The sequence below is a fragment of the Loxodonta africana genome, chromosome 13 (genome assembly GCF_030014295.1).
Source record: "Loxodonta africana isolate mLoxAfr1 chromosome 13, mLoxAfr1.hap2, whole genome shotgun sequence".
Lineage (NCBI taxonomy): Eukaryota > Metazoa > Chordata > Mammalia > Proboscidea > Elephantidae > Loxodonta > Loxodonta africana.
The window spans coordinates 13,888,281-13,908,191 of record NC_087354.1 but is presented as its reverse complement, the minus strand read 5'-3'; the positions used below and the strand labels follow the sequence as shown (position 1 = coordinate 13,908,191).

Genomic DNA, 19,911 nt, shown 5'->3' with positions numbered 1-19,911 from the left:
ATTTAGGGCTAAGAGGACATAATGTTTGCAACTTTCCAATGGTTCAGAAAGAAATGTATATACATATGCACGTGTGTAGGGAGAGAGAGAGTGAGGAAGGGAGAAAGAGAGAGACAGAGACACAGAGAGAGACAAGGACTGAATGACAGTAAATGGAAAAAAAAGCTAACTGGTAAATCTGGATAAAGGGTATTCATAGGGCTTCTCTGTAATATACTTGAAAATTTCCTGTAAGCTTGAAATTATTTAAATAAATAAATAGATGGATAGATAGGTAGATAAACCAAAAAACCAAACCTCTTGCCGTCGAGTTGGTTCTGACTTATAGCAACCCTATAGGACAGAGTAGAACTGCCCCATAGGATTGGCTAGAGGATTCAAACTGTCAACCTTTTGGTTAGCAGCTGAGTTCTTAACCACTGGACCACCAGGGCTCCAGATAGGTAGATAGATAAGACAAAATTACGAACAAGGTCCCTTATTCTACAATTCTGTAGTTTGGAGAAGGGCAAGCGTAGCTGTCCTTCATTAATTCATCAACAGTATAAAGAAGATGCCAAGCATGTGGGGCCTGAGGGAGGGAGTATCTCTGAGGGCACACTCCTGAATAAGACGGGAAGTACTCAGTCAGATTCATTTCCTACTGCATAAGGTGTGTAACTGGGAAGTCTAGTTCTAGGATACACATCCGAATGACAACTCAAGGGAGTGGCCCCAACTTCAACAGAGCCATTCCTGCACTGCATGGGCCTCTCCTTTCCTTTGCTGGCTACACAGAGGCTGCTGTGCCATCCCAGGAGGGCTGTGAGTGCTCTAGGACCCTGAAGCCAACTCTGGCACCGTTAAACCCATGTTCTGTCCTCTACTCTTCATTCACAATCAAGACTACAGACCTTCTGGGGAAAGCAACCGCCATCAAGTCCTCCTTCTTATCTTCTGCCTGTAAACATCAGTTAAGCGCACTGTTAGCTATTTTCAGCTTTTCCTTGTTTTTAACTGTCCACTCTCTGTTACCCAACCCAGTGCCGTCGAGTCGATTCCAACTCATAGTGACCCTATAGGTCCGAGTAGAACTGCCCCATAGAGTTTTCAAGGAGCGCCTGGTGGATTCAAACTGCCAACCCTTTGATTAGCAGTCCTAGCACTTAACCACTACGCCACCAGGGTTTCCCACTCTCTGTTAGCCATTCCAAATATGGCCCATACAACTCCCTTTCACATGTGGACGTCCCAGGGTATCTTCTTTCTACACTGGATCATCAAAAGCTGACACGTGAGGTCCAATAAACCAGTGCTAGGAACAAAAATTTCCTCAGAGGTATGTTATTTATTTGAATATTATTCACAGTCAGAAATGTTTTATTTTTTCCTTTTAGGAACATCTGAAAAAACACAGTCCAGTATTAAGAGTCTTCAGATGCATGAATAAGGTGGTGGATACAAACATACTGCCACATGAGCTCCTTGCAGATAGGTACTCTGTCTTACTCATCCTTGCATTCCCCACAACATCTCCCTGTGGCAAGTTCAGGAAATGACGCAATGGGCCAGCCTTACCACCTGTAAGCATCAGCTGAAATAGACAGTCCAGGCTCGGGCTGCAAAATCAGCAAAACAGAGTGCTTCTTCCCTTCAGATCTACCAGCCTGGACTAAATAAGTAGCTGTTCTTATTATTTACGGAGGAAGACTGTCAACAGTCAGGGCAATGATTTACCTGACCCAAGGAAGGTCTTTCTAGCCTAGTGATGCTCTGGTGGTATTTGTATAATACTCAAGTAGACAGATACACTGCACATATGAAAAGCATTATCTTAAAACAACGGTTGGGAATACAATGTGGAAAACACAAGCCAGTGATTTAAATGCTTTTGAATAAAAATGCAAACAAATGAAGTTACCAGTCAATTAAATTAATGCAATTTGACCAATGCCAATTTTAATTTCTGCTAATTTGACAAGAGTAGCAATGCATGGAAAACTAATGTAATTAATTGACACTGAAAATCAGCTAAATAAGACACCCCAGAAATAGGCAGGAGGAAGGGAGAAGAGGGGATACAGTTGCACAAATATGAAAGGGTTGGCTATTGGCCTCTATGAACAACTGCTTCCTTTGCCACAACCAGAAGAACTAAGTGGTACCTGGCTACCATTACTGAACACTTTGATCGAAGATTTTATAGAAGAATCCTGATCAAAAGTGGTAAAATACAGAACAGAATTTTAAGTTCTCATGGACTCTAGACTTTCTGGAGCCATGGAGGCTAGATGAACCCCTGAAAGTTTTGTCCCGAGATAACCTTTAGACCTTAAACCAAAAATACCCCCTGAAATCTTCTTAAAACTAAACAATAGTTTAGCATAACTAGTAAAGAAGGTCTGCCTTGAACACTGCGCTCTTTTAAGATCTATCTATATGGGATCAAACTGACAACAGCAACTCAAAAGATTAGATGAGAACCTTAGGAGGCAGTGAGTTTATGCTAATAGGGAAGGGTAAACTTGGAAAAGGAGGGTGAGAACGATCACACAGCTTGAAGAATGTGATCAGTGCCACTGAATTGTACATGTAGAAACTGCTGAATTGGCGTATGTTCCGCTGGGTATATTCTCAACAACAACAAAAATAAAATAAGTTATATAAAAAAGAAGCAATGGAACTGGGGATACAGGTCATAAAGGGGCTTACAGACAGTTTTGGTCAGAGTGAGATAGGGAGAAAAAAAAATATGAAAGGGAGACTCAGCAGGGAAAGCAGAAATGGTTGTGGCTGGGGGAAATGAAGAGCAATTAAGGAAAGGGAAAGACAAGTGTAATGTGCAAGCCCTCACTCTTATTCTCAGGGCTTCCAGACAAATCTCAGATTTGTCGGGTTTCTCCCCACCCCACCCGACCCTATAGCTTACCACAAAATGTGGAACAAGAGCAGTTGAAAAGGACAGAGGAACTAGATCACAAACTGCCTCCCACAGCATCTCTGAAATGTTTGAATTTTGAAACAGATTACCCGTGTCACCTTCCAATTTCATCTATTATCTCCACATTGGCTGGTTCATAGTAAACTCCCAGCAAATTTGGACTGAATAAAATACCCTTGAAAAATTAATCTACAGAGTTACAGTTTTAGACAGATGGCTGAGCCAGGCTAAAATGAGGAACTAATTTTTCTTCTTTGGCACTATCACGACGATTGTGTAACAACTTCGAGTTGATGGAAAGACTACGTAAGCCAGAGCCCCATAGTGCAACCGAAACGCGCTCCCTTTCTGAGTGAGTTGGTTTAGCATTATAATCTAGTGATTCCTTCAAAGACCACTGAAACCAACTTCACAGGAGGTTGATCGCACCACACACCTAATAGCTTGGTGAGGTTTTTCTCAACCTTCTATACAACGAGGCTCAGTCAACATCTGTACAAAAAAAAAACTGATCAGCAAAAAACATTTTATGGTCAAGTCAGCTAATACTGGCTTATTAGCAATCCAGCTCCCTGAAGATAGCAAATAGTGGTATTGGCTGCCCTCTGCAGTGGCTGGTGGATTTAGTGAAGTAGTGAGATCGAGAAAATGCCAAATGTATGTAACTAATTCTCTGTGAAATCCGGAAATGTTGGCAAGAGGATGAGTTCTTAAATCTAGGATTTTACAAGTAGAGAGTGTATGGCAAAGTAACACACTATCTTCACAATCAGTGGGCCCCACCATGATGTTCCGTTGTATGCCAGGAGAGAGGAGGCTTGCGTGTTTATTTTGAGACATCGTGGGAAAATCTGAGGTGAATGTTATTCATTACTAATTTAAAAGTCAACCACAGCCGTAATACTATAGAAGAGCTTCTCAGAGAATTCCCTGGACTGAGAGCTACAATGATGTGTGCTTTTAAAATATGTCCACAAATTCTTTGAAACTACTCCCATGAAGAACTGAGTCTGACCACTGCCAACCACTCTAACCAAGATACGATGGAGAGTCCCAGACAGAGCAGGAGAAAAATGTAGAACAAAATTCAAGTTCACAAAAAAGACCAGACTTACTGGTCTGATAGTGACTGTAGGAAGCAGCAAGACTATGACACCCAGACACACTTCTAACTCAGAGCTGAAGCCACTCCTGAAGTCCACCTTTCAGCCAAATATCAGGCAGGGCTATAAAACAAATGGAGCCCTGTGTGGCATAGTGGTTAAGAACTCAGGTGCTACCCAAAAGGTCGGCAGTTCAAATCCATCACCTGCTCCTTGAAAACCCTATGGGGCAGTTCTACTCTGTCCTAGAGAGGCGCTAGGAGTCGGAACCGACTCTATGGCACCTAACAACAACAACAACATAAAACAAACAATAACATCCGTGAGGAATATCTCCTTAGATCAACCAAGTATTCAAGACCAAATGGGCAACACCTGCCCAAAAGCAAACACAAGAAGGTAGGAAGGGACCAGAAGACTAGACGAAAGGAAACCGGGAATCCAGGGTGGAAAGGGGGAGAGTGGTGACACATCGTGGGGATTGCGACCAATGTCACGAAAAAACTTGTGTATAAATTTTTGAATGAGAAACTAATTTGCTCTGTAAACTTTCACCTAAAGCACAATAAAATGTTAAAACAAAACAAAACAGTAGACAAATGGAGTCTAATTTTCCTTCCCTTGAATATGAGTTGGCCTTAATGACCTGGCTCCAATGAGGACAATGAGGTGGAAGTGACATCATGTGACTTCCAAAGCTAGTTTATAAAAGGAGAGAAGGCATCTGCCAGCTCTCACCTGTGAAGCCCTGTTGCTGTGCTACGAGGAGTCCCAGGCCAAGTGGAGGAGCCATGTGAAGGTGTTTCCACTAACAGGCCCAGCTGAGATTTCATCCAACAATCAGCATCAACCAGCTGATTTTATATGTACTATCTCAACTGCGTGAGGGAGCAAGCCTTCGAGAGCTGAGGCCAGTCAGCTCTCAAAACCATGAGACGTAATGGCAATAAATTCATGATGTTATTTTAAAAGAGAGGTCTGCAAACTCTGGCCCTCAGGTAAAATCTGGCCTGTGGCCTGTTTTTGTACAGCCTGTGAGCTAAGTATGGTTTTTATCTTTTTAAACAGTTGTAACAAAACAAAAGAAAGATAGCAACAGAGATTATATATGTCCCTCGAAACCTAAAATATTTATTCTATTTATGGAAAAAGTTTGCTCACCCCTGCTTTAAGCCACTAAGTTTTCATATGGTTTGGTATGCAGCAACAGATCACTGGGATAGATGGTACCTTTGGAACATAGTAAGAGGTCATTGGTGGGGAAATGCTGGATTCAGGGAGCCATGGAAGTCACACTGAAAAGCCTCTACCCAACTGTCATCTGCAAGTCAATACTTCTCCTATCAATAATTGCTATCGTACAATATTATAATTTTACAAACACCTTGCTCTGTCAAAGAAAAACGGATGTTAATGGGATTCAGTGACCAAGGAGAGTATCTGAAACATGTAACTTCAATTCAATTCTAGATTAAACTCCAAATTCTAAAATATTCATTAATAACTTCAATAATAATAGCTGATATTACTGAGTCTTTACTATATACCAGATACTGTTCTAAGCTATTTTATATATATTACCTCAGTTAAACTTCATGTCAACCTTTATTTCCATTTTACAGATGAAAAAACTGAGGCACGGAGAGATAACCTAGCCTGTCCAAGATCACACAGGTAGTAAGTATGGAGTCAGGACTGGGCAATCTGACTCTTGCATCCATCAACTCAACCACTGCTTCCCTCCAGAAAATGCCTGTCATAATCACGACACCATGTCATGGTTTAAAGAACGCTGCTGGCTTCCCTAGGGAGGGCAGCACCCACTGATCTCACTGGCCAGGCTTCCCTGGGTACCTGGGAATAGTCAAGAGGGCTGTCCATCCTAGGAATCAGGTGTGGAACCTGGGCCTCTATTCCTTTTCCTGGACAACAGCATTAATTTTTCTGTTGAGAGGATCTGAAGCTCCCAAAGTGGCCCCAAACTATGGTTGGTTATAAGCTGTTCTTTCCAAACCATCTAAGGCTTCCCCACATGTTTACTCTGGTTTCTGTCAATCAACACACAGAAAATGTACACTTGTCAAATGAATGGTTGTCATGGGAGACACAATAAAGGTTCTTCACGGTAAGCCCTGGCTAAACAAAATCAACAGACTGATCAAGAACCAATCAACATCCAAATGATATTCAAGTCACTGTTAGGACCAGTGATCATTGAGAATGTGTTGGGTGTCACGTTCTTCATTTATAAAGTGGGAATAATATACCTATCTTGAGATTTCTTGTGCAGGCTACAGCCACAATATGCAAAGGGTCTAATCCATTGTCTGGCATCCAATCAATGGTGGCTATAATTGTTGTATTTTAACAAAGAATATACCTCTCTTTTAGGGAGTTGAAGATTGGCCAATGACAGTTCGCTGAGTAACTAGGAAAACGGTTAATCGAAAGCGAGATCCACAACCATGCAACAGGACGTAGAGTCGGAGTTGCTGCTCATCCATTATCTCGGTTATACGTTTTCCATCTTCCTTTGTAATAAGTCTTTTCCACATCATTTTAATTACTTTTAAAATGGTTCCTTCACGTTATTTTCTTCAACTGAACTTGGCACAGATAACTAGCCATCAAAGTAAGGAAGGAAAAGGCAATGCTCTGATTTCAATAATAATCGAAGGCCACCTCAGCACATTTGTGAAAGGCCTGGCCAGACAGCAGCAATCACCTTGTCTACTCACCAGAAGGGAAAAATAATAAGGCGGCTGACGAAAAATACGGCAGAGAAGATGAAAAACAGGGCGTTACAGGTTTGTTTCCATCCGGCATAAGCAAACATTTTTGCAGACTAAAACAAAGAAAGAAACATCATTCAGATAATTAAAGCGATATTTGTATAAAATTTAAAAATAAATATTTATAAATGAAATTATATGATGTCTTGGATTTGCTTCAAAACAATCTGGGTAGGGGCTGGGGTGTGGATGAGAAATGGATGAAACAAGATTGGCCATACCGGTAACTGCTGAAGCTCAATGGTGGCCCCACTGGCTCTGTTATACTATTTTCTTGATCTCTTTATATGTTTGAATTTTTCCATAACATAATGTTCAAAAGATATGTTCAAATGATTGTAGTGTTACTCCTGTCTTTCACAAGTGCTATAATTAACAGAGTTAATTTTAGCATGCATTTTATTTGGGGATTTATTTAATACTTCCATTTAACTGGGAGGAGAGCTGGACTGAAAAGAGGTCAGGATATGAGTGAAGTCCTGGGCTGGGCTGGGAATGTTCCCAACGAGGTGACTAATTTAAGGCACATGAGAGAGGAGGTAGAGTCAGGAGGCAACTGCCAGAGCCCCGCCCTGGTGAAATGAAGTTTCAAACACTATATTTTTCTGACTTATTTCATGCTAATCTATACTGCCCATAGTATCTGTGTAGAATAAAAAGGATTGAAGAAAAGGTTGTTTAACGTGGCATTAGTTGATGAGGCTTCTCTATTACATTATCCAGTGAGGGCCCAAGGCTGAATGTGAAAGTTTCCACTGGGGTGGGGGAAGCAGGTGAGGGATGGGTAGGAGTTGCTGGAGGGCAGATGGTCCCTCTAGATAACATGGCCTAGACCTGGGCAGTTTCAGAACTAAAATCAGCCTCAGAAGCGCAGGGCCCCTCAGGAATGAGAGGGCAATATATTTACACTTCAGGAAGGGTTCACATTCCATTCCTCATACTTCTCAGTACTTACCAAGGGAACGGCTTCCATTGCTGAGAGAAGGTTAGTATGCTGGGTAGGTGAGAAATGGGTGTGGGGGGAAGGGCCAGAAGTTTAGAGTGACTGGAATGGAATGGGTAGCTGTTTGAAAGGTCAGAGGCCAGGTTAGGGTGGTAAGCTAGAAGCTGCATAGGCATGAGAAGACAATTTCCTTAAGTCCACTTGTGAGGGCAAAAAATATACACAGTATTTTCTGGACTGTGTAATGATCAAATACCTGACAGTAACCCTTTTTCTTTGCTAAGTGTTAGTCAAGATGCTCCTAAAGTGTTAGGTCCTGGATCCAAAGTTGAGTATGCAGAAAAATTAGAGAAGATCAGGAAGATGTTTGAAGAAGGTAAAAGGTTGCCTATAAGGAAGAATGGTAGATGTTAAGGCTGTTTTCCTTTGTGAAGAAAAAGCTAAGAAATGACCCACCAACTGTCTTGGAAATATGAAAGATTAATAGGCTCCACCTTTAGCAAGGTCTAAACAGGGGCAAAAATTGACCATGTCTGGGTTCAATTAGAACTTGACTAAGAAGACACACACTAAAACAAACTACCCAAGAAAGCTGTGGAATACACACCCCTGGAGAATGTAAAAAATGGGCCCCATGCCACTATTTAATGTTGTCTCTACCACCAGCTGATGGAAGGTGCTAGTCCTGCCTATTGAACCTTGAATTAGATCATGACTTGTGAATCAAGAATGATTCATGACCACTAACAACATAAAGTTGTTCTCATAGTTTACCCATGAAGGAACTCTGAGTTTGACATTCATTTTTCTTCTGTTTTTTACCTAAGGACCTTGGAACATTTTCAAACAGTAATGAGCAAAACTTCACATATACCCAAAGGGATAGATACGACTTCTCATGTTATGGTTGGGGAACGAAAACAAAGCATTCAGTGATTTGCCCAAGCCACACAGGGAGTTCTGTCGTGTGGAGGACAGGCTGGGAAGGATGGGCAGATGTGAGTGGGCGGGGCTACCGTACAGATCGCCAGTCCCCAGTCTGAAGATCTTGCTCTCCTTTAAGAACATAATGAAGCTGTTTTCACAGCGGACACACACCAAAGGCAATTGAATTAGAGGGTTTAGAAGCAACAGAGTAGCATAAAATTCTTAAGTCACAGCCAATGTGGTGTTAATTTTCAGGTAGGGGTACTGAGATACGATCAGAGAAGGAGGTAATTATAACAGATATGGCTGCATTCAGAGAGCAACAGGTTGGGAAGCTGGCACAACCCTTCGTTTGCTAAACCATGTGCTGCCCTGAAGCACATATACTAACCTTGACCTTTAGAAAGGGATTTGCTTGTTGCATTAGGAATTATATACAAAGGAGAAACAAAATTCTGTACACAGCTAAAATTTTAAGAGTAGCCAGTTGCTTTAAAAGGGATTAAAAAAGCTTATACCTAGAGCAGGAGTCGCCAAATTACAGTCCAGCCCACAGGCTAAAGCTGTTTGGCCCTGGAGTTAAGAATGATTTTCACATTTTTAAAAGTATGTAAAAAAAAAAAAACCAAAGAAAGAGGAATAACTGACAGAGATCATACGTGGCCCACAGCGCTATTCTCACCATCTGGCCCTTTACCAAAAAGTTTGCTGACTCCCCCGATCTAGAAGGACAGTACTCTACGAAACTGAATTTTTCTTTCAGGTCAACCTGTATTCCATCATTAGCCTTCATGGGGCAATTCTGAACATGAAATGGGTTAGCATCATTTTCCCTGGATTCTTTATGAAGAAGCATAATTAAATAAGCAACTAAGAAAAAAAAAATTTTTTTTTTTTTTTGAGGCTAGGGGAAATGCTGCTGTCAGTCCAGCAAGAGCCCGACAGGGAAGAGGACCATTCTGTCTCTGCATCAGGACAAACAGGAACAAGCACAAAACAGGAAAATGTAGAGGGAACAATCCTAACTTTGCTTGGTTCCTACTATTTTGTGTGATATGGCCTTAGGAAAACTCTTTGTTTTAGTGTCCCTTGTTCTACAAAACACTCTAATTCTTTTTCTCCTTAGAATGCAAATGCCATTAAAAAAACAAACAAAAAAATAGTTGTCCTTCCTTAAAGCAATGGTTTGGGCTGGAGGAGGCTCAGCGGGGAGATATGCAAGTATTCAGTGGGCATTCAAGCACTGGCTACTATGAATATAAGGTGCCTGGCGACTTTGGGAGTCAGTAACGCCATGTATTCAAGTTTTCCTTTTAAAAGACTAAAGTTCATTCCTTCTTCAAATATTTAATCTTCTTTCCTGAATATTTGCATTCAACCTTCCGAAGTGGAACCTCCCAAATTAACCTCTTTTTTTATACCATGGAGGAAGTTTGAAAATAAAACCTAAGAATTTCCTTTCTTTAACCTTGAAGGATAACGGGGACCCAGGGATATTCTCCAGCTTTGGGTGTTTCCAGGACAGAGCGCTGCTAAATCGCTCACAGACAGTTCCTTGTGTGAGGAGTTAACAGAAACCCGAGACGTGGGTATTGTTACTTTTTTAATGGCAAATGTTTACCTCCAGCCAAATGTCAGCCACATCATGCACAATCATCACAAGGGTCCCACTGCGAATATAATTAGAGCACCAAGAGAAGCTCATCAAGCTAATAGCAGCCAGGTGATGGATGACGTTTGCCAGATAATCCTATATAATGAGGGGAAAATGGATACCATTAAGCAAATACAGTTATTTCACAATCACTGAGAGAGCTAATATTAATTTAAAAAAAATCAATAACTTACATCTGCATCATGTTTTAAAACTGACAAAATACCTTAATTTTTAAAACAATCCTTGTGAAGGGGATAGAACAAGCATTGCCTTCATTAATGAAGTCATTTAACTTTGGGGCAGCGTGGGAATAGTTATCATATAACTCTATATCTGGTGTTTTTTCCACCACCACACACTGGATATACAGATAGACATACACACACAGACATATAACATATACATACACACACAAGCATACTTCTGTGTACGTTTACATTTATTGTTTATTATCTGCCTAATTCCAAAAAGAAAAAATAAAATTATGCAACTGTTAAGGTAAGAATTACTGCCTATGAAGTAACAGATGCAAGTGGAATAACTATACAGTATTCCACTACATAGGAGCCCTGGTGGTGCGGTGGTTAAGAGTTTGGCTGCTAACCAAAAGGTTGGCAGTTTGAGTCCACCAGGTGCTCCTTGGAAAGCCTACGGGGCAGTTCTACTCTATCCTATAGGGTCATTATGAGTCGGAATCAACTCGACAGCAATGGGTTTGGTTATTCTTTTTTTTTTTTTAGTCTCCCCTTATCTGTGGGGGATATGTTCCAAGACCCCAGTGAATTCCTGAAACTGTGGATAGTACTAAACCCCTTACATGCTATGTTTTTTTTTTTTAATACATACATATGATAAAGTTTCATTGATAAATTAGGCACAGTAAGAGATTAACAACAATAACTAATCATGAAATAGAAGCACTTTATGGCTCCTCTTTGGCATACCTGAATTGCCACTCTTTGAATTGCTGCTCTGAAGCTTTGGGGCCATTATTACGTAAAATAAGGGTTACCTGAACACAAGCACTGTGGACTGTGGTTGACCACAGAAAGTGAAAGCATGAATAAGGCAGGACTACCGTATTAGTCAATCTAGGCTAAGAAAAGCTACTGCAATTGAGAATAAAAACTTAAAAGGTTTTCTCCAAGGAAGACATACAAATGGCCAATAAGTACATGAAAAGATACTCAAAATCATTAGTCACCAAGAAAATGTAAATGAAAACCACGATGAGAAACCGTTTCACACCTACTATGACGGCTATAATTAAAAAGATGAACAATAACAAGTGCTGGTAAGGATATGGAGAAATTGGTGCCCTTATACATTGCTGGTAAGAATGTAAAATGGGGTGGCTACTTTGTAAAACAGTCTGGCAGTTCCTCAGAAGATTGAATATAGAGTTACCACATGGCTCAGCAATTTCAATACTCTGTATACATCTAAAAGCAATGAAAACATAAAAAACCCAGTGGCGTGGAGTCAATTCTGACTCACAGCGACCCTATAGGACAGAGTAGAACTGCCCCATAGAGTTTCCAAGGAGCGCCTGGCGGATGAAAACATGTGTCCACATAAAAGCCTATGCATGAATGTTGATAGCTGCATTTTCAAAATAGCCAAAAAGGAGAAAAAGCCCAAATGTCCATGAAGTGATAAATGAATAAATAAAGTGTGTCATATCCATACAAGGGAATATTATTCAGCCATAAAAAGAAATGAAGTATTGATACAGGCTACAATATGGACGAACCTTGAAAAGATCATGCTAAAACAACAAAACAAACAAAAAGACTAAGCATATAAAACCACATATCATATAATTCCATTTATATTAACTTATCCAGAATAAGCAAATCCACGGAGACAGAAAGTAAATTACTGATTGTCTGGTTGTTGTTAGGGCAGAGGAGGTTGGCGGAAGTGGGAAGTGACTGCTAATGAGTATGGGGTTTCTTTATGGGGTGACGAAAAGATTTTAAATCGATCGTGGTGATGGTTGCACAACTTTGTGAATATACTGAATACTACTGAACTGTGTATTTGAAGTGGGTGAATTGTATGGTATATGAATTACATCTCAACAAAGCTGTTAAAAATAAATGTAAATGAGTTTTCTGGCAACCAAACTAAAAAAATAAGCATGATATTAATAATAATATCTTAATTTATTGAGTACTTACTATATACCAAAAAATGCTTTATATGGATTAACTTAGTCCTCACAAAAACCAGAGGAGATAAAAACTCTATTTTATAAATGAAGAAACCAAGTTTAGTGAGTTTAATAAACTTGCTCAAGGTGTTAGTGAAGAGTGAAGACAGGAATTCAAGCCCAGGCAATCTGGCTCCCAGCCCTGTGTTTTAACCACCTCCGATAATTTTATGTCTCTGAAGATGTGTATTTACAAAACAGATAATATATATTTATATTTTGAAAAAAGTGCTTGATGTACCTGTAAGTAATAAAAGCGAAATCGACCACTGCAAAAACAAAGGCAGGAGAGATACAGGATCAAACTTTGAGTTTATCTATGAAGACCACCTAAAAAAATGATTATTTTCAAATCTATCCCTTGAGAGAAAGACTCAATTAATTTTTTATGTATTCTCAGCCTAAACTAAAGTTAGTAAGAGTTTATCTGTAACTAAAAAAAAAAAAAAAAAAATGAGTTACATAGACAAGAAGATCAGATTTCATGCTTAGAGTCTACAAGCTGACATCATTTAGTCAAGCCAACTTGGTTTTACCTCCTTGATATTGAATTAAACTTAGTTTTACCATATGTATTTTACTACAAACAGATATTTTACATGGGGGGTAGCACATGAATTATCTTCCGAGACTGTATCATTTAATCTATATTGCTAATGTATATGATGACATCTTGTGACTGCATTCTGAGTCTACCATGGTTTGATGAATTAAGGAAAAATATTTTCAAAGTCTTTGAATACATGAAAAATACTTATATAAAGTGGATTGTAATCAACTAAAAGATGTTGTTGTAAACTAAAACCACCAGCACTTTTTCTTTGCGATCAAGGACATTAAGTTCCCAAACCAAAAGAAAGAGAAAACATAATGGAGATTTCTATTCTTACTAAGCAGCACGAAGCTTCAAAGTTAGTTTCTAAAAACACTGTAGTTACCAAATTTTTATTTAAAAAAATTTTTTTGATGGCATGTGTCTTTGGTATTGGAATGCATGCTTATTAATTGAGTATGTTTACATTTTTGGTTGGTAATACTAATTTTGAGAAATATGATCTGGGAATATAATGCACCGATAAGGCTAGTGGCACTTTGGTGCCGATGATCTGTGGTGTGACAACATACCAATAAGAACTAAATAGAGAATTTACTTCAGGCACCTTCCCACTAGGTTACATGGGGAACCTCTGGTTTTCTAAATATGGTACGGAAAAACCAAAACAAACCCATCAGGGCTCCCTATCACACAGGAAAGCCATAATTACATTTGCAAGCCTTATCTTACAGAAATAAAGGGAAAAAAGGCAAAAGTTTATAAAACTAACACATCTAGGAAGCATCACCTAATAGAATGCGCACCCTACACAACAATGAGGCTCCAACTCTGGTCTGCTGAGCTTCATGCATGTCAAAAAGACCTACCTTGACACTAAGTGTATTAGAACTGGAATGACATACCAACTACGAGGTCCAGAGGCACAAAAAGTGGCTGGTAATACCAATGGTAACGATAGGAATAATGTTTTACTCTAAATATTTACCAAGGCACCAAAGTATGAGTATAAGTTGCACTATCAGAAGCGAGGATAGTGAGACTTTGTCTCGCATGTTATCAGGAGGGACCAGTCCCTGGAGAAGACATCATGTTTGGTAAAGCAGAGGGTCAGCGAAAAAAAGGAAGGTCCTCAATGAGATGGACTGACACGGTGGCTGCAACAATGGGTTCAAACATAGTAATGATTGTGAGGATGGCGAAAAACCGGGCAGTGTTTCATTCTGTTGTACATAGGGTTGCTATGACTCGGAAATGACTCAGCAGCGCCTAACAACAACAACGTACTATAAAAGAGGAGTCCTAGTAGCACAACGGTTAAGTGATCGGTTGCTAACAAAATGTTGCAGTTCGAACCCACCATCTACTTCATGGGAGAAAAGATGAACAAGTGTTGGTAAGGGTATGGCGATCTGCTCTCATAAAGATTAAAACCACCAAACCAAACCCGTTGCCATCGATTCGATTCCAACTCATAGCGACCCTGTAAAAACAGAGTAAAACTGCCCCCATAGAGTTTCCAAGGAGCACCTGGTGGATTCAAACCGCTGACCTTTTGGTTAGCAGCCTTAGCACTAAACCAACAGGGCAGTTCTACTCTGTCATATAGGGTCACTGTGAGTCAGAACTGACTCGACAACACACAACAACACGTGCTATAAAAAGCAAAAAAAAAAAAAAAGCTATGAATGAAACTAAACACATATAAAAGCATAATTTAAAGATTAGAATTTTGGACAGGGAATGAAAGTTTTTGAAGAAGCTAAAAAAGTAGCTTTGTAAATAAGACACTTACCTTCCTCTTGATATCAGAGCCAAGGCTAAATATCAAAGACCAGTAAAAACTCATCTCTAAAATGTAGTACCAGTATTGGGATGGCAGCAAGGGCTGAGGAAAATAAAATCACACATTACTTTAAATGCCACCAGGTAAACAACTTATTTTAATGCATTAAAATTTATTATTTATACCTATTTATATTTCACATAATCCCATAAAATAATGATGATTTATAATCCAACTTCCAAAAGGGACAAAATATTTTAAGCCATTTTATTTCTGATGGGACAAGTATTTCAAAATCAAGTTAAATATTTTATTTAGATGTTAATAAAACTACCACAGGTATAACTGCCTTATGTTAGTTTATTAAGAGTTAAATTAGAAATATAATTTTAAAACCTTTACATGAGAGCAATGGCGAGTCTGTTGTGCTGGTCCCACAATTTTTCTTATTTAATGTTTCTTGAATACTACACAAACTCTGATGTGCCAACCTCTTTTCTGGGGAGAGACTGGCAATCAGAACTGGTCTGTTCTCAAACGGGGCAGTAGTAAAGTATGTACAAATAATTCAGGACTCCACAAATCACTTGTGAAAAAATGAAATTTCTACAGCTAAAATTTTCTTTAATAAATTTATAGTTGGGGGTAAGAGTGTTCATTTTTGCTAAGTTGAGACATTATATTAGTTGGCAGGATAGATTGTTACATTAATGGCCCCCAATGAATCTCACCTTCTGATATCAGTGCCCTTATGTAGTCTCCTCCTACACTGACCCTGGGCTTTGATCAAAGGGACATAAACAAATGTGATTCAAGCAGGACCTACATACATACCATGTGAGAAACCTGAGCTATCCTGCTGGAGAGGCAGTAAAGAAGAGGATCAAGGTATCAACTGCCAAACACGTGAATAAAGGCATCTGGGGCATGAGCCATCCCCTAACCAATATAAACTGACTACAAATGCATGAATGAACTCAGCTAATAACACCACACAGCAGAAAAATTGTTCAGCTGAGCCTATCCCCAATTGCCAACTGATATCACGAGCAAATAAATGGCTTTTGCTTTAAGGCACTAAGTTTTGGGGATGGTTTGTTATGCGTCAATAGATAACTAATATACCTAAGAAGGTAAGAGTAAGTTGGAGATGGAAGATGACAGCATTGAGGTTTAGTCTATATAATACCTAGGTTCTCTTTATGGCCTAATTTTTTTTTTTTTGATTCTTTAATCCTGAGGCTAACACATTTAAAGAACTAATATTTCTAGTCAACTCATTATCCTTGATAAAGCCACAAAAGAATGAGACAGATTTTCTGCGTTCTTCTGTGACAAACAAGCCTGTATGAGATTAACCCTCTTGGTAAGAATAAAAAAATATGGACAAGATTGTTTTTTAAAAATCTGCTTGAAGACATCAGAGATCAATCAAGGCATCCAGAACCTGTGGAGGCAAGACCCACAAAAGAGAAAAATGCATTAAAGAGAATGATTTATTTCAAGTTAACACTTTATTTGAGAGGTACTATGAACTCTAAGCAGGATAAATTCAAAGAAAACCATACTTAAACATGTCATAAATTCTGCATTGGCCAATTTATAAACAACATGGAGCCCAGAGGCTAAGAAACAGAAGTTAAGCAGAACTTTTGGCAGTCTCATAGTGCTACGAAGCATAGCGAGCTACAAGGTTCAGGATCAGCCGAGGAAAAGGAACCTTGATAAGCACTCTAATATTTTATTCGAAACCACCAAATGAGAGCAGTCTAGGAACATGGGTAAGTTGGAACTAGCTCTACCCTCACAAACACTGATAACCACACTGGAGCAGTTCAATCATAAGTTGGATTAAGGTGATTTTCCCTACGCTAACTGCCTAATAGAGGTGAAAGTAAATCCTCTTGGGAGGAAGATAACAGTATCTTCAGCATCTACAATTTTTTACACACAATGTCTGTGATTCAAAAGTTATCAAACACGAGGAGGCAGGAACAAGAAAGAAAACAGGCTCACAGGTGATTAAGCTACTGGATTTATCAGATGTTGACTTTAAAATAACTTCAAAAAATAGATTAAAACATAGAAATTTCTGGTAGAGAACTGGAATCCATAAAAAAGAATTAAAATTTGAGAACTGAAAAATACAATAACCAAAATTAAGAACTAAAAAGATGTGTTTAATAACACATAGGTACAGTTTAAAAAGCACTGGTAAACTGGAAGACATGTCAATACAAAATATCCAGAGCTGTGAAGTGTCCGGAGATTTTACCCTACTTGCAAGCTAGTAAGCTGGCCTGCCACAGTTTCATGCATGCTGGTAGAAGACACGATAGTCCTGGGTCAGAAATACAGGATTGTTTACTACACACAGTAACAGCGGTAGCTGCAATATCAGTATTTAGGCCAGTTCTCCAATCCCCAGTTCCCACAGGATGAAGCAAAGAGGTCAGATGACACCTGCACATGCTTTACAAGAGGGGAACCCTGAGCTACCGAACCTGAATCTCTTATAACGGGCAACAACGTGTCTGCCCTTTGCTCCAGAAGAAGACATTATCTCTATCTTCCCAGGCTGTCCGCTATACAAACATCCTTAAAAAGATAGTACAGAACAAAAGGTAGTCAGTGCCTCACTTCATAAGACATGCATAAATGCAAGAGACTCGTGGATAATGGTGTCCCAACAGACTGAAGCACAGAGTGGCAAGCAGATGGAAAGTATTGAAAAGTACATGGGATACATATGGGATCTAGTATAAAAGTCTAGCACGCTAGCATAGTTATAACTGGAATCCCAGAAGGAGAGAAGACAGAGAGTGGGACAGAAGCAATGGCTGAGAATTTTCACAGATTCAAGAAGTACTATCAACTGTAGGCAGATAAACCTGACAAAACCCACACCTATGCAAATCATAATAAAACTGCTGAAAGACAAAGAGAAAATATTAAAGTCAGACAGAGGGAAAAAAAAAAAGGATACTACAGTCACAAGGAACACCAAGAGCACCTGGTGGATTCAAACTGCCAACCTTTTGGTTAGCAGCTGGGGTTCTTAACCACTACACCACTAGGGTTTCCACTATATTCACAAAGAAGCAGAAATAAGACTGACAGCTGAATTCTTAAAGGAACTGATGGAGGCACTTTAAAGTGCTAAAAGAAAATAAGTGCTGACCTAGAAATTTGCACCCAATATAAATACCCTTAAAAAAAAATGAAGGCACATGATGACATTTTCAAACAAAAATTGGCAGAACTGCCATTTAAAAAATATTAAAGGAATTTCTTCAGGCAGAAGGATAAAAACTCTTTGCCTCTGACTCATAGCAACCCCCCAGGACACAGTAGAGCTTCCTCATGGGGTTTCCAAGGAGTGGCTGGTAGACCTGAACTGCCAACCTTTTGATTATCAGCCTGAGCTTTTAACCACTGTACCACCAGGGTTTCCAGAAGGATAAAAATCCTTCTGAAATGTAGGAAGAGATGCAGGAAGGAGGAAACAGCATGGAAAGGGTAACTTGACTGATTTACAAAACAATAATAGTAATGGCCTACAGGGTTGTAAGTATTTGAAGGAGGAAGTAGGATGAGGGTGTACTGGAATATTTTAAATATCTTTCAGTGTCTAGAAAGAGGTAAGAATACTAATTTGTTTTAGACTCTAATATAGTAATCTCTAGGATAAGTGCTAAAAGAATAAAAAATGCGTGACTGACGAACAAATATAAGAAACATAATAATATAAAAAAAAAACTTGACTGTCCAATAAAAAGACACAAAGAGAGCTGGAAAAAAAAAAAAAAAAGGAAATGCAACAGGTGGTATAAGCAGAAAATAAATAATAAAACTGTGAATTTAAACCCAAATGTGTAACTACATTCACCACAAACAAACTAAGGGAGTGAGGCAAGTAATGGGTCCACAAAAATGGGTCCACAAAAATGGGTCCACAAAAATGGGTCCACAAAAATGGGTAAGCTCTGGTTAAGGAGCCGGGTGGTGCGAGTGGGTTGTCATCGGCTGCTGACCTAATGGCTGGCGCTTCGAACCCTCCTGGTGGCACCGCAGAACAAAGGCCTGCCAGACTGCTTCCATAAAGATCACAGCCAAGAAAAGCCTACGGGGCACAGTTCTACTCTGTACCACATAGGGTTGCCATGAGAGGAGGTCAGCTAGATGGCAGGAAACAACAAGCTCAGGTGGGAAAAGAGCAACAAGCTCAGGCGGGAAAAGAGCAAAAGGATTGCACAGAAGTGGACGAAGAGTAGAAAAGAGACTAGGATCTAATTCAGGGGACAATTTGAGGGGCCTGGGTGCTGAAACCCTGGTGGGACAGTGGTTAAGCACCCAGCTGCTAACTGAAAGGTTGCTGGTTCGAACCCACCAGTCGTTCCACAGGAGTCTGCTCCCGTAAAGACTGCAGCCTCGGAAACCCTATGGGGCAGTTCTACCCTGCCCTACAGGGTCACTATGAGTTGGAATCAACTCAAGGCAACAGTTTCTGTTTGTGTGCTGAAGGGAGGGATTGTATCATAGGGGACTTACCTGTTTGGGATAGCCATTCCAGACCTCCCACAGGTCATATACCCAAGGTTTCTGAAAATACAAAGAGAAGAAGTAAGTTTGTCAGAGTCAAAGGCTGATTTCAGCACATAACATAAAGTCCTCCTGATGTCATTTATAGGGGGCAAAGACGCACAGTAATATGCACTTCTGTGATAAGCCTACTGCTACAGTTACAGTTCCATATATTTATTCCTCTGAAGGTATTTCTATGTATTCCTCTACAACATCCATGTGACACTTACTACTTCTAAGGAATCTGAAATCACCAAACAGTGCTCTCTCAAGAAGGAAATGGTTTCAAACAAGTGAATCTACTAACAAAATTATTTTTGAGCCAATTAGATTAATGCTTTGTAGCAATAAAAATATTATTAAAACCTTGAGGGAAATCTCTAAAAGCTGGTTATCTTATCGAAAATGTTATATCCTAAAGCAATTCCCAG

The 19,911-nt window shown here is 39.6% G+C and overlaps 1 protein-coding gene across 1 annotated transcript in view; it reads right to left on the bottom strand.

The window, feature by feature from the left end:
• CERS3 (ceramide synthase 3) overlaps positions 1–19,911 on the bottom strand; it is a 101,071-nt gene that overhangs the window by 43,489 nt on the left and 37,671 nt on the right. The window contains exons 5-8 of the mRNA XM_003413797.3: positions 19,448–19,498; positions 14,906–14,998; positions 10,307–10,435; positions 6,762–6,868 (exon numbers count right to left, since the gene is read on the bottom strand). Coding sequence (XP_003413845.2) covers positions 6,762–6,868; positions 10,307–10,435; positions 14,906–14,998; positions 19,448–19,498 — 380 coding nt within the window. The remainder of the gene's footprint in view (positions 1–6,761; positions 6,869–10,306; positions 10,436–14,905; positions 14,999–19,447; positions 19,499–19,911) is intronic.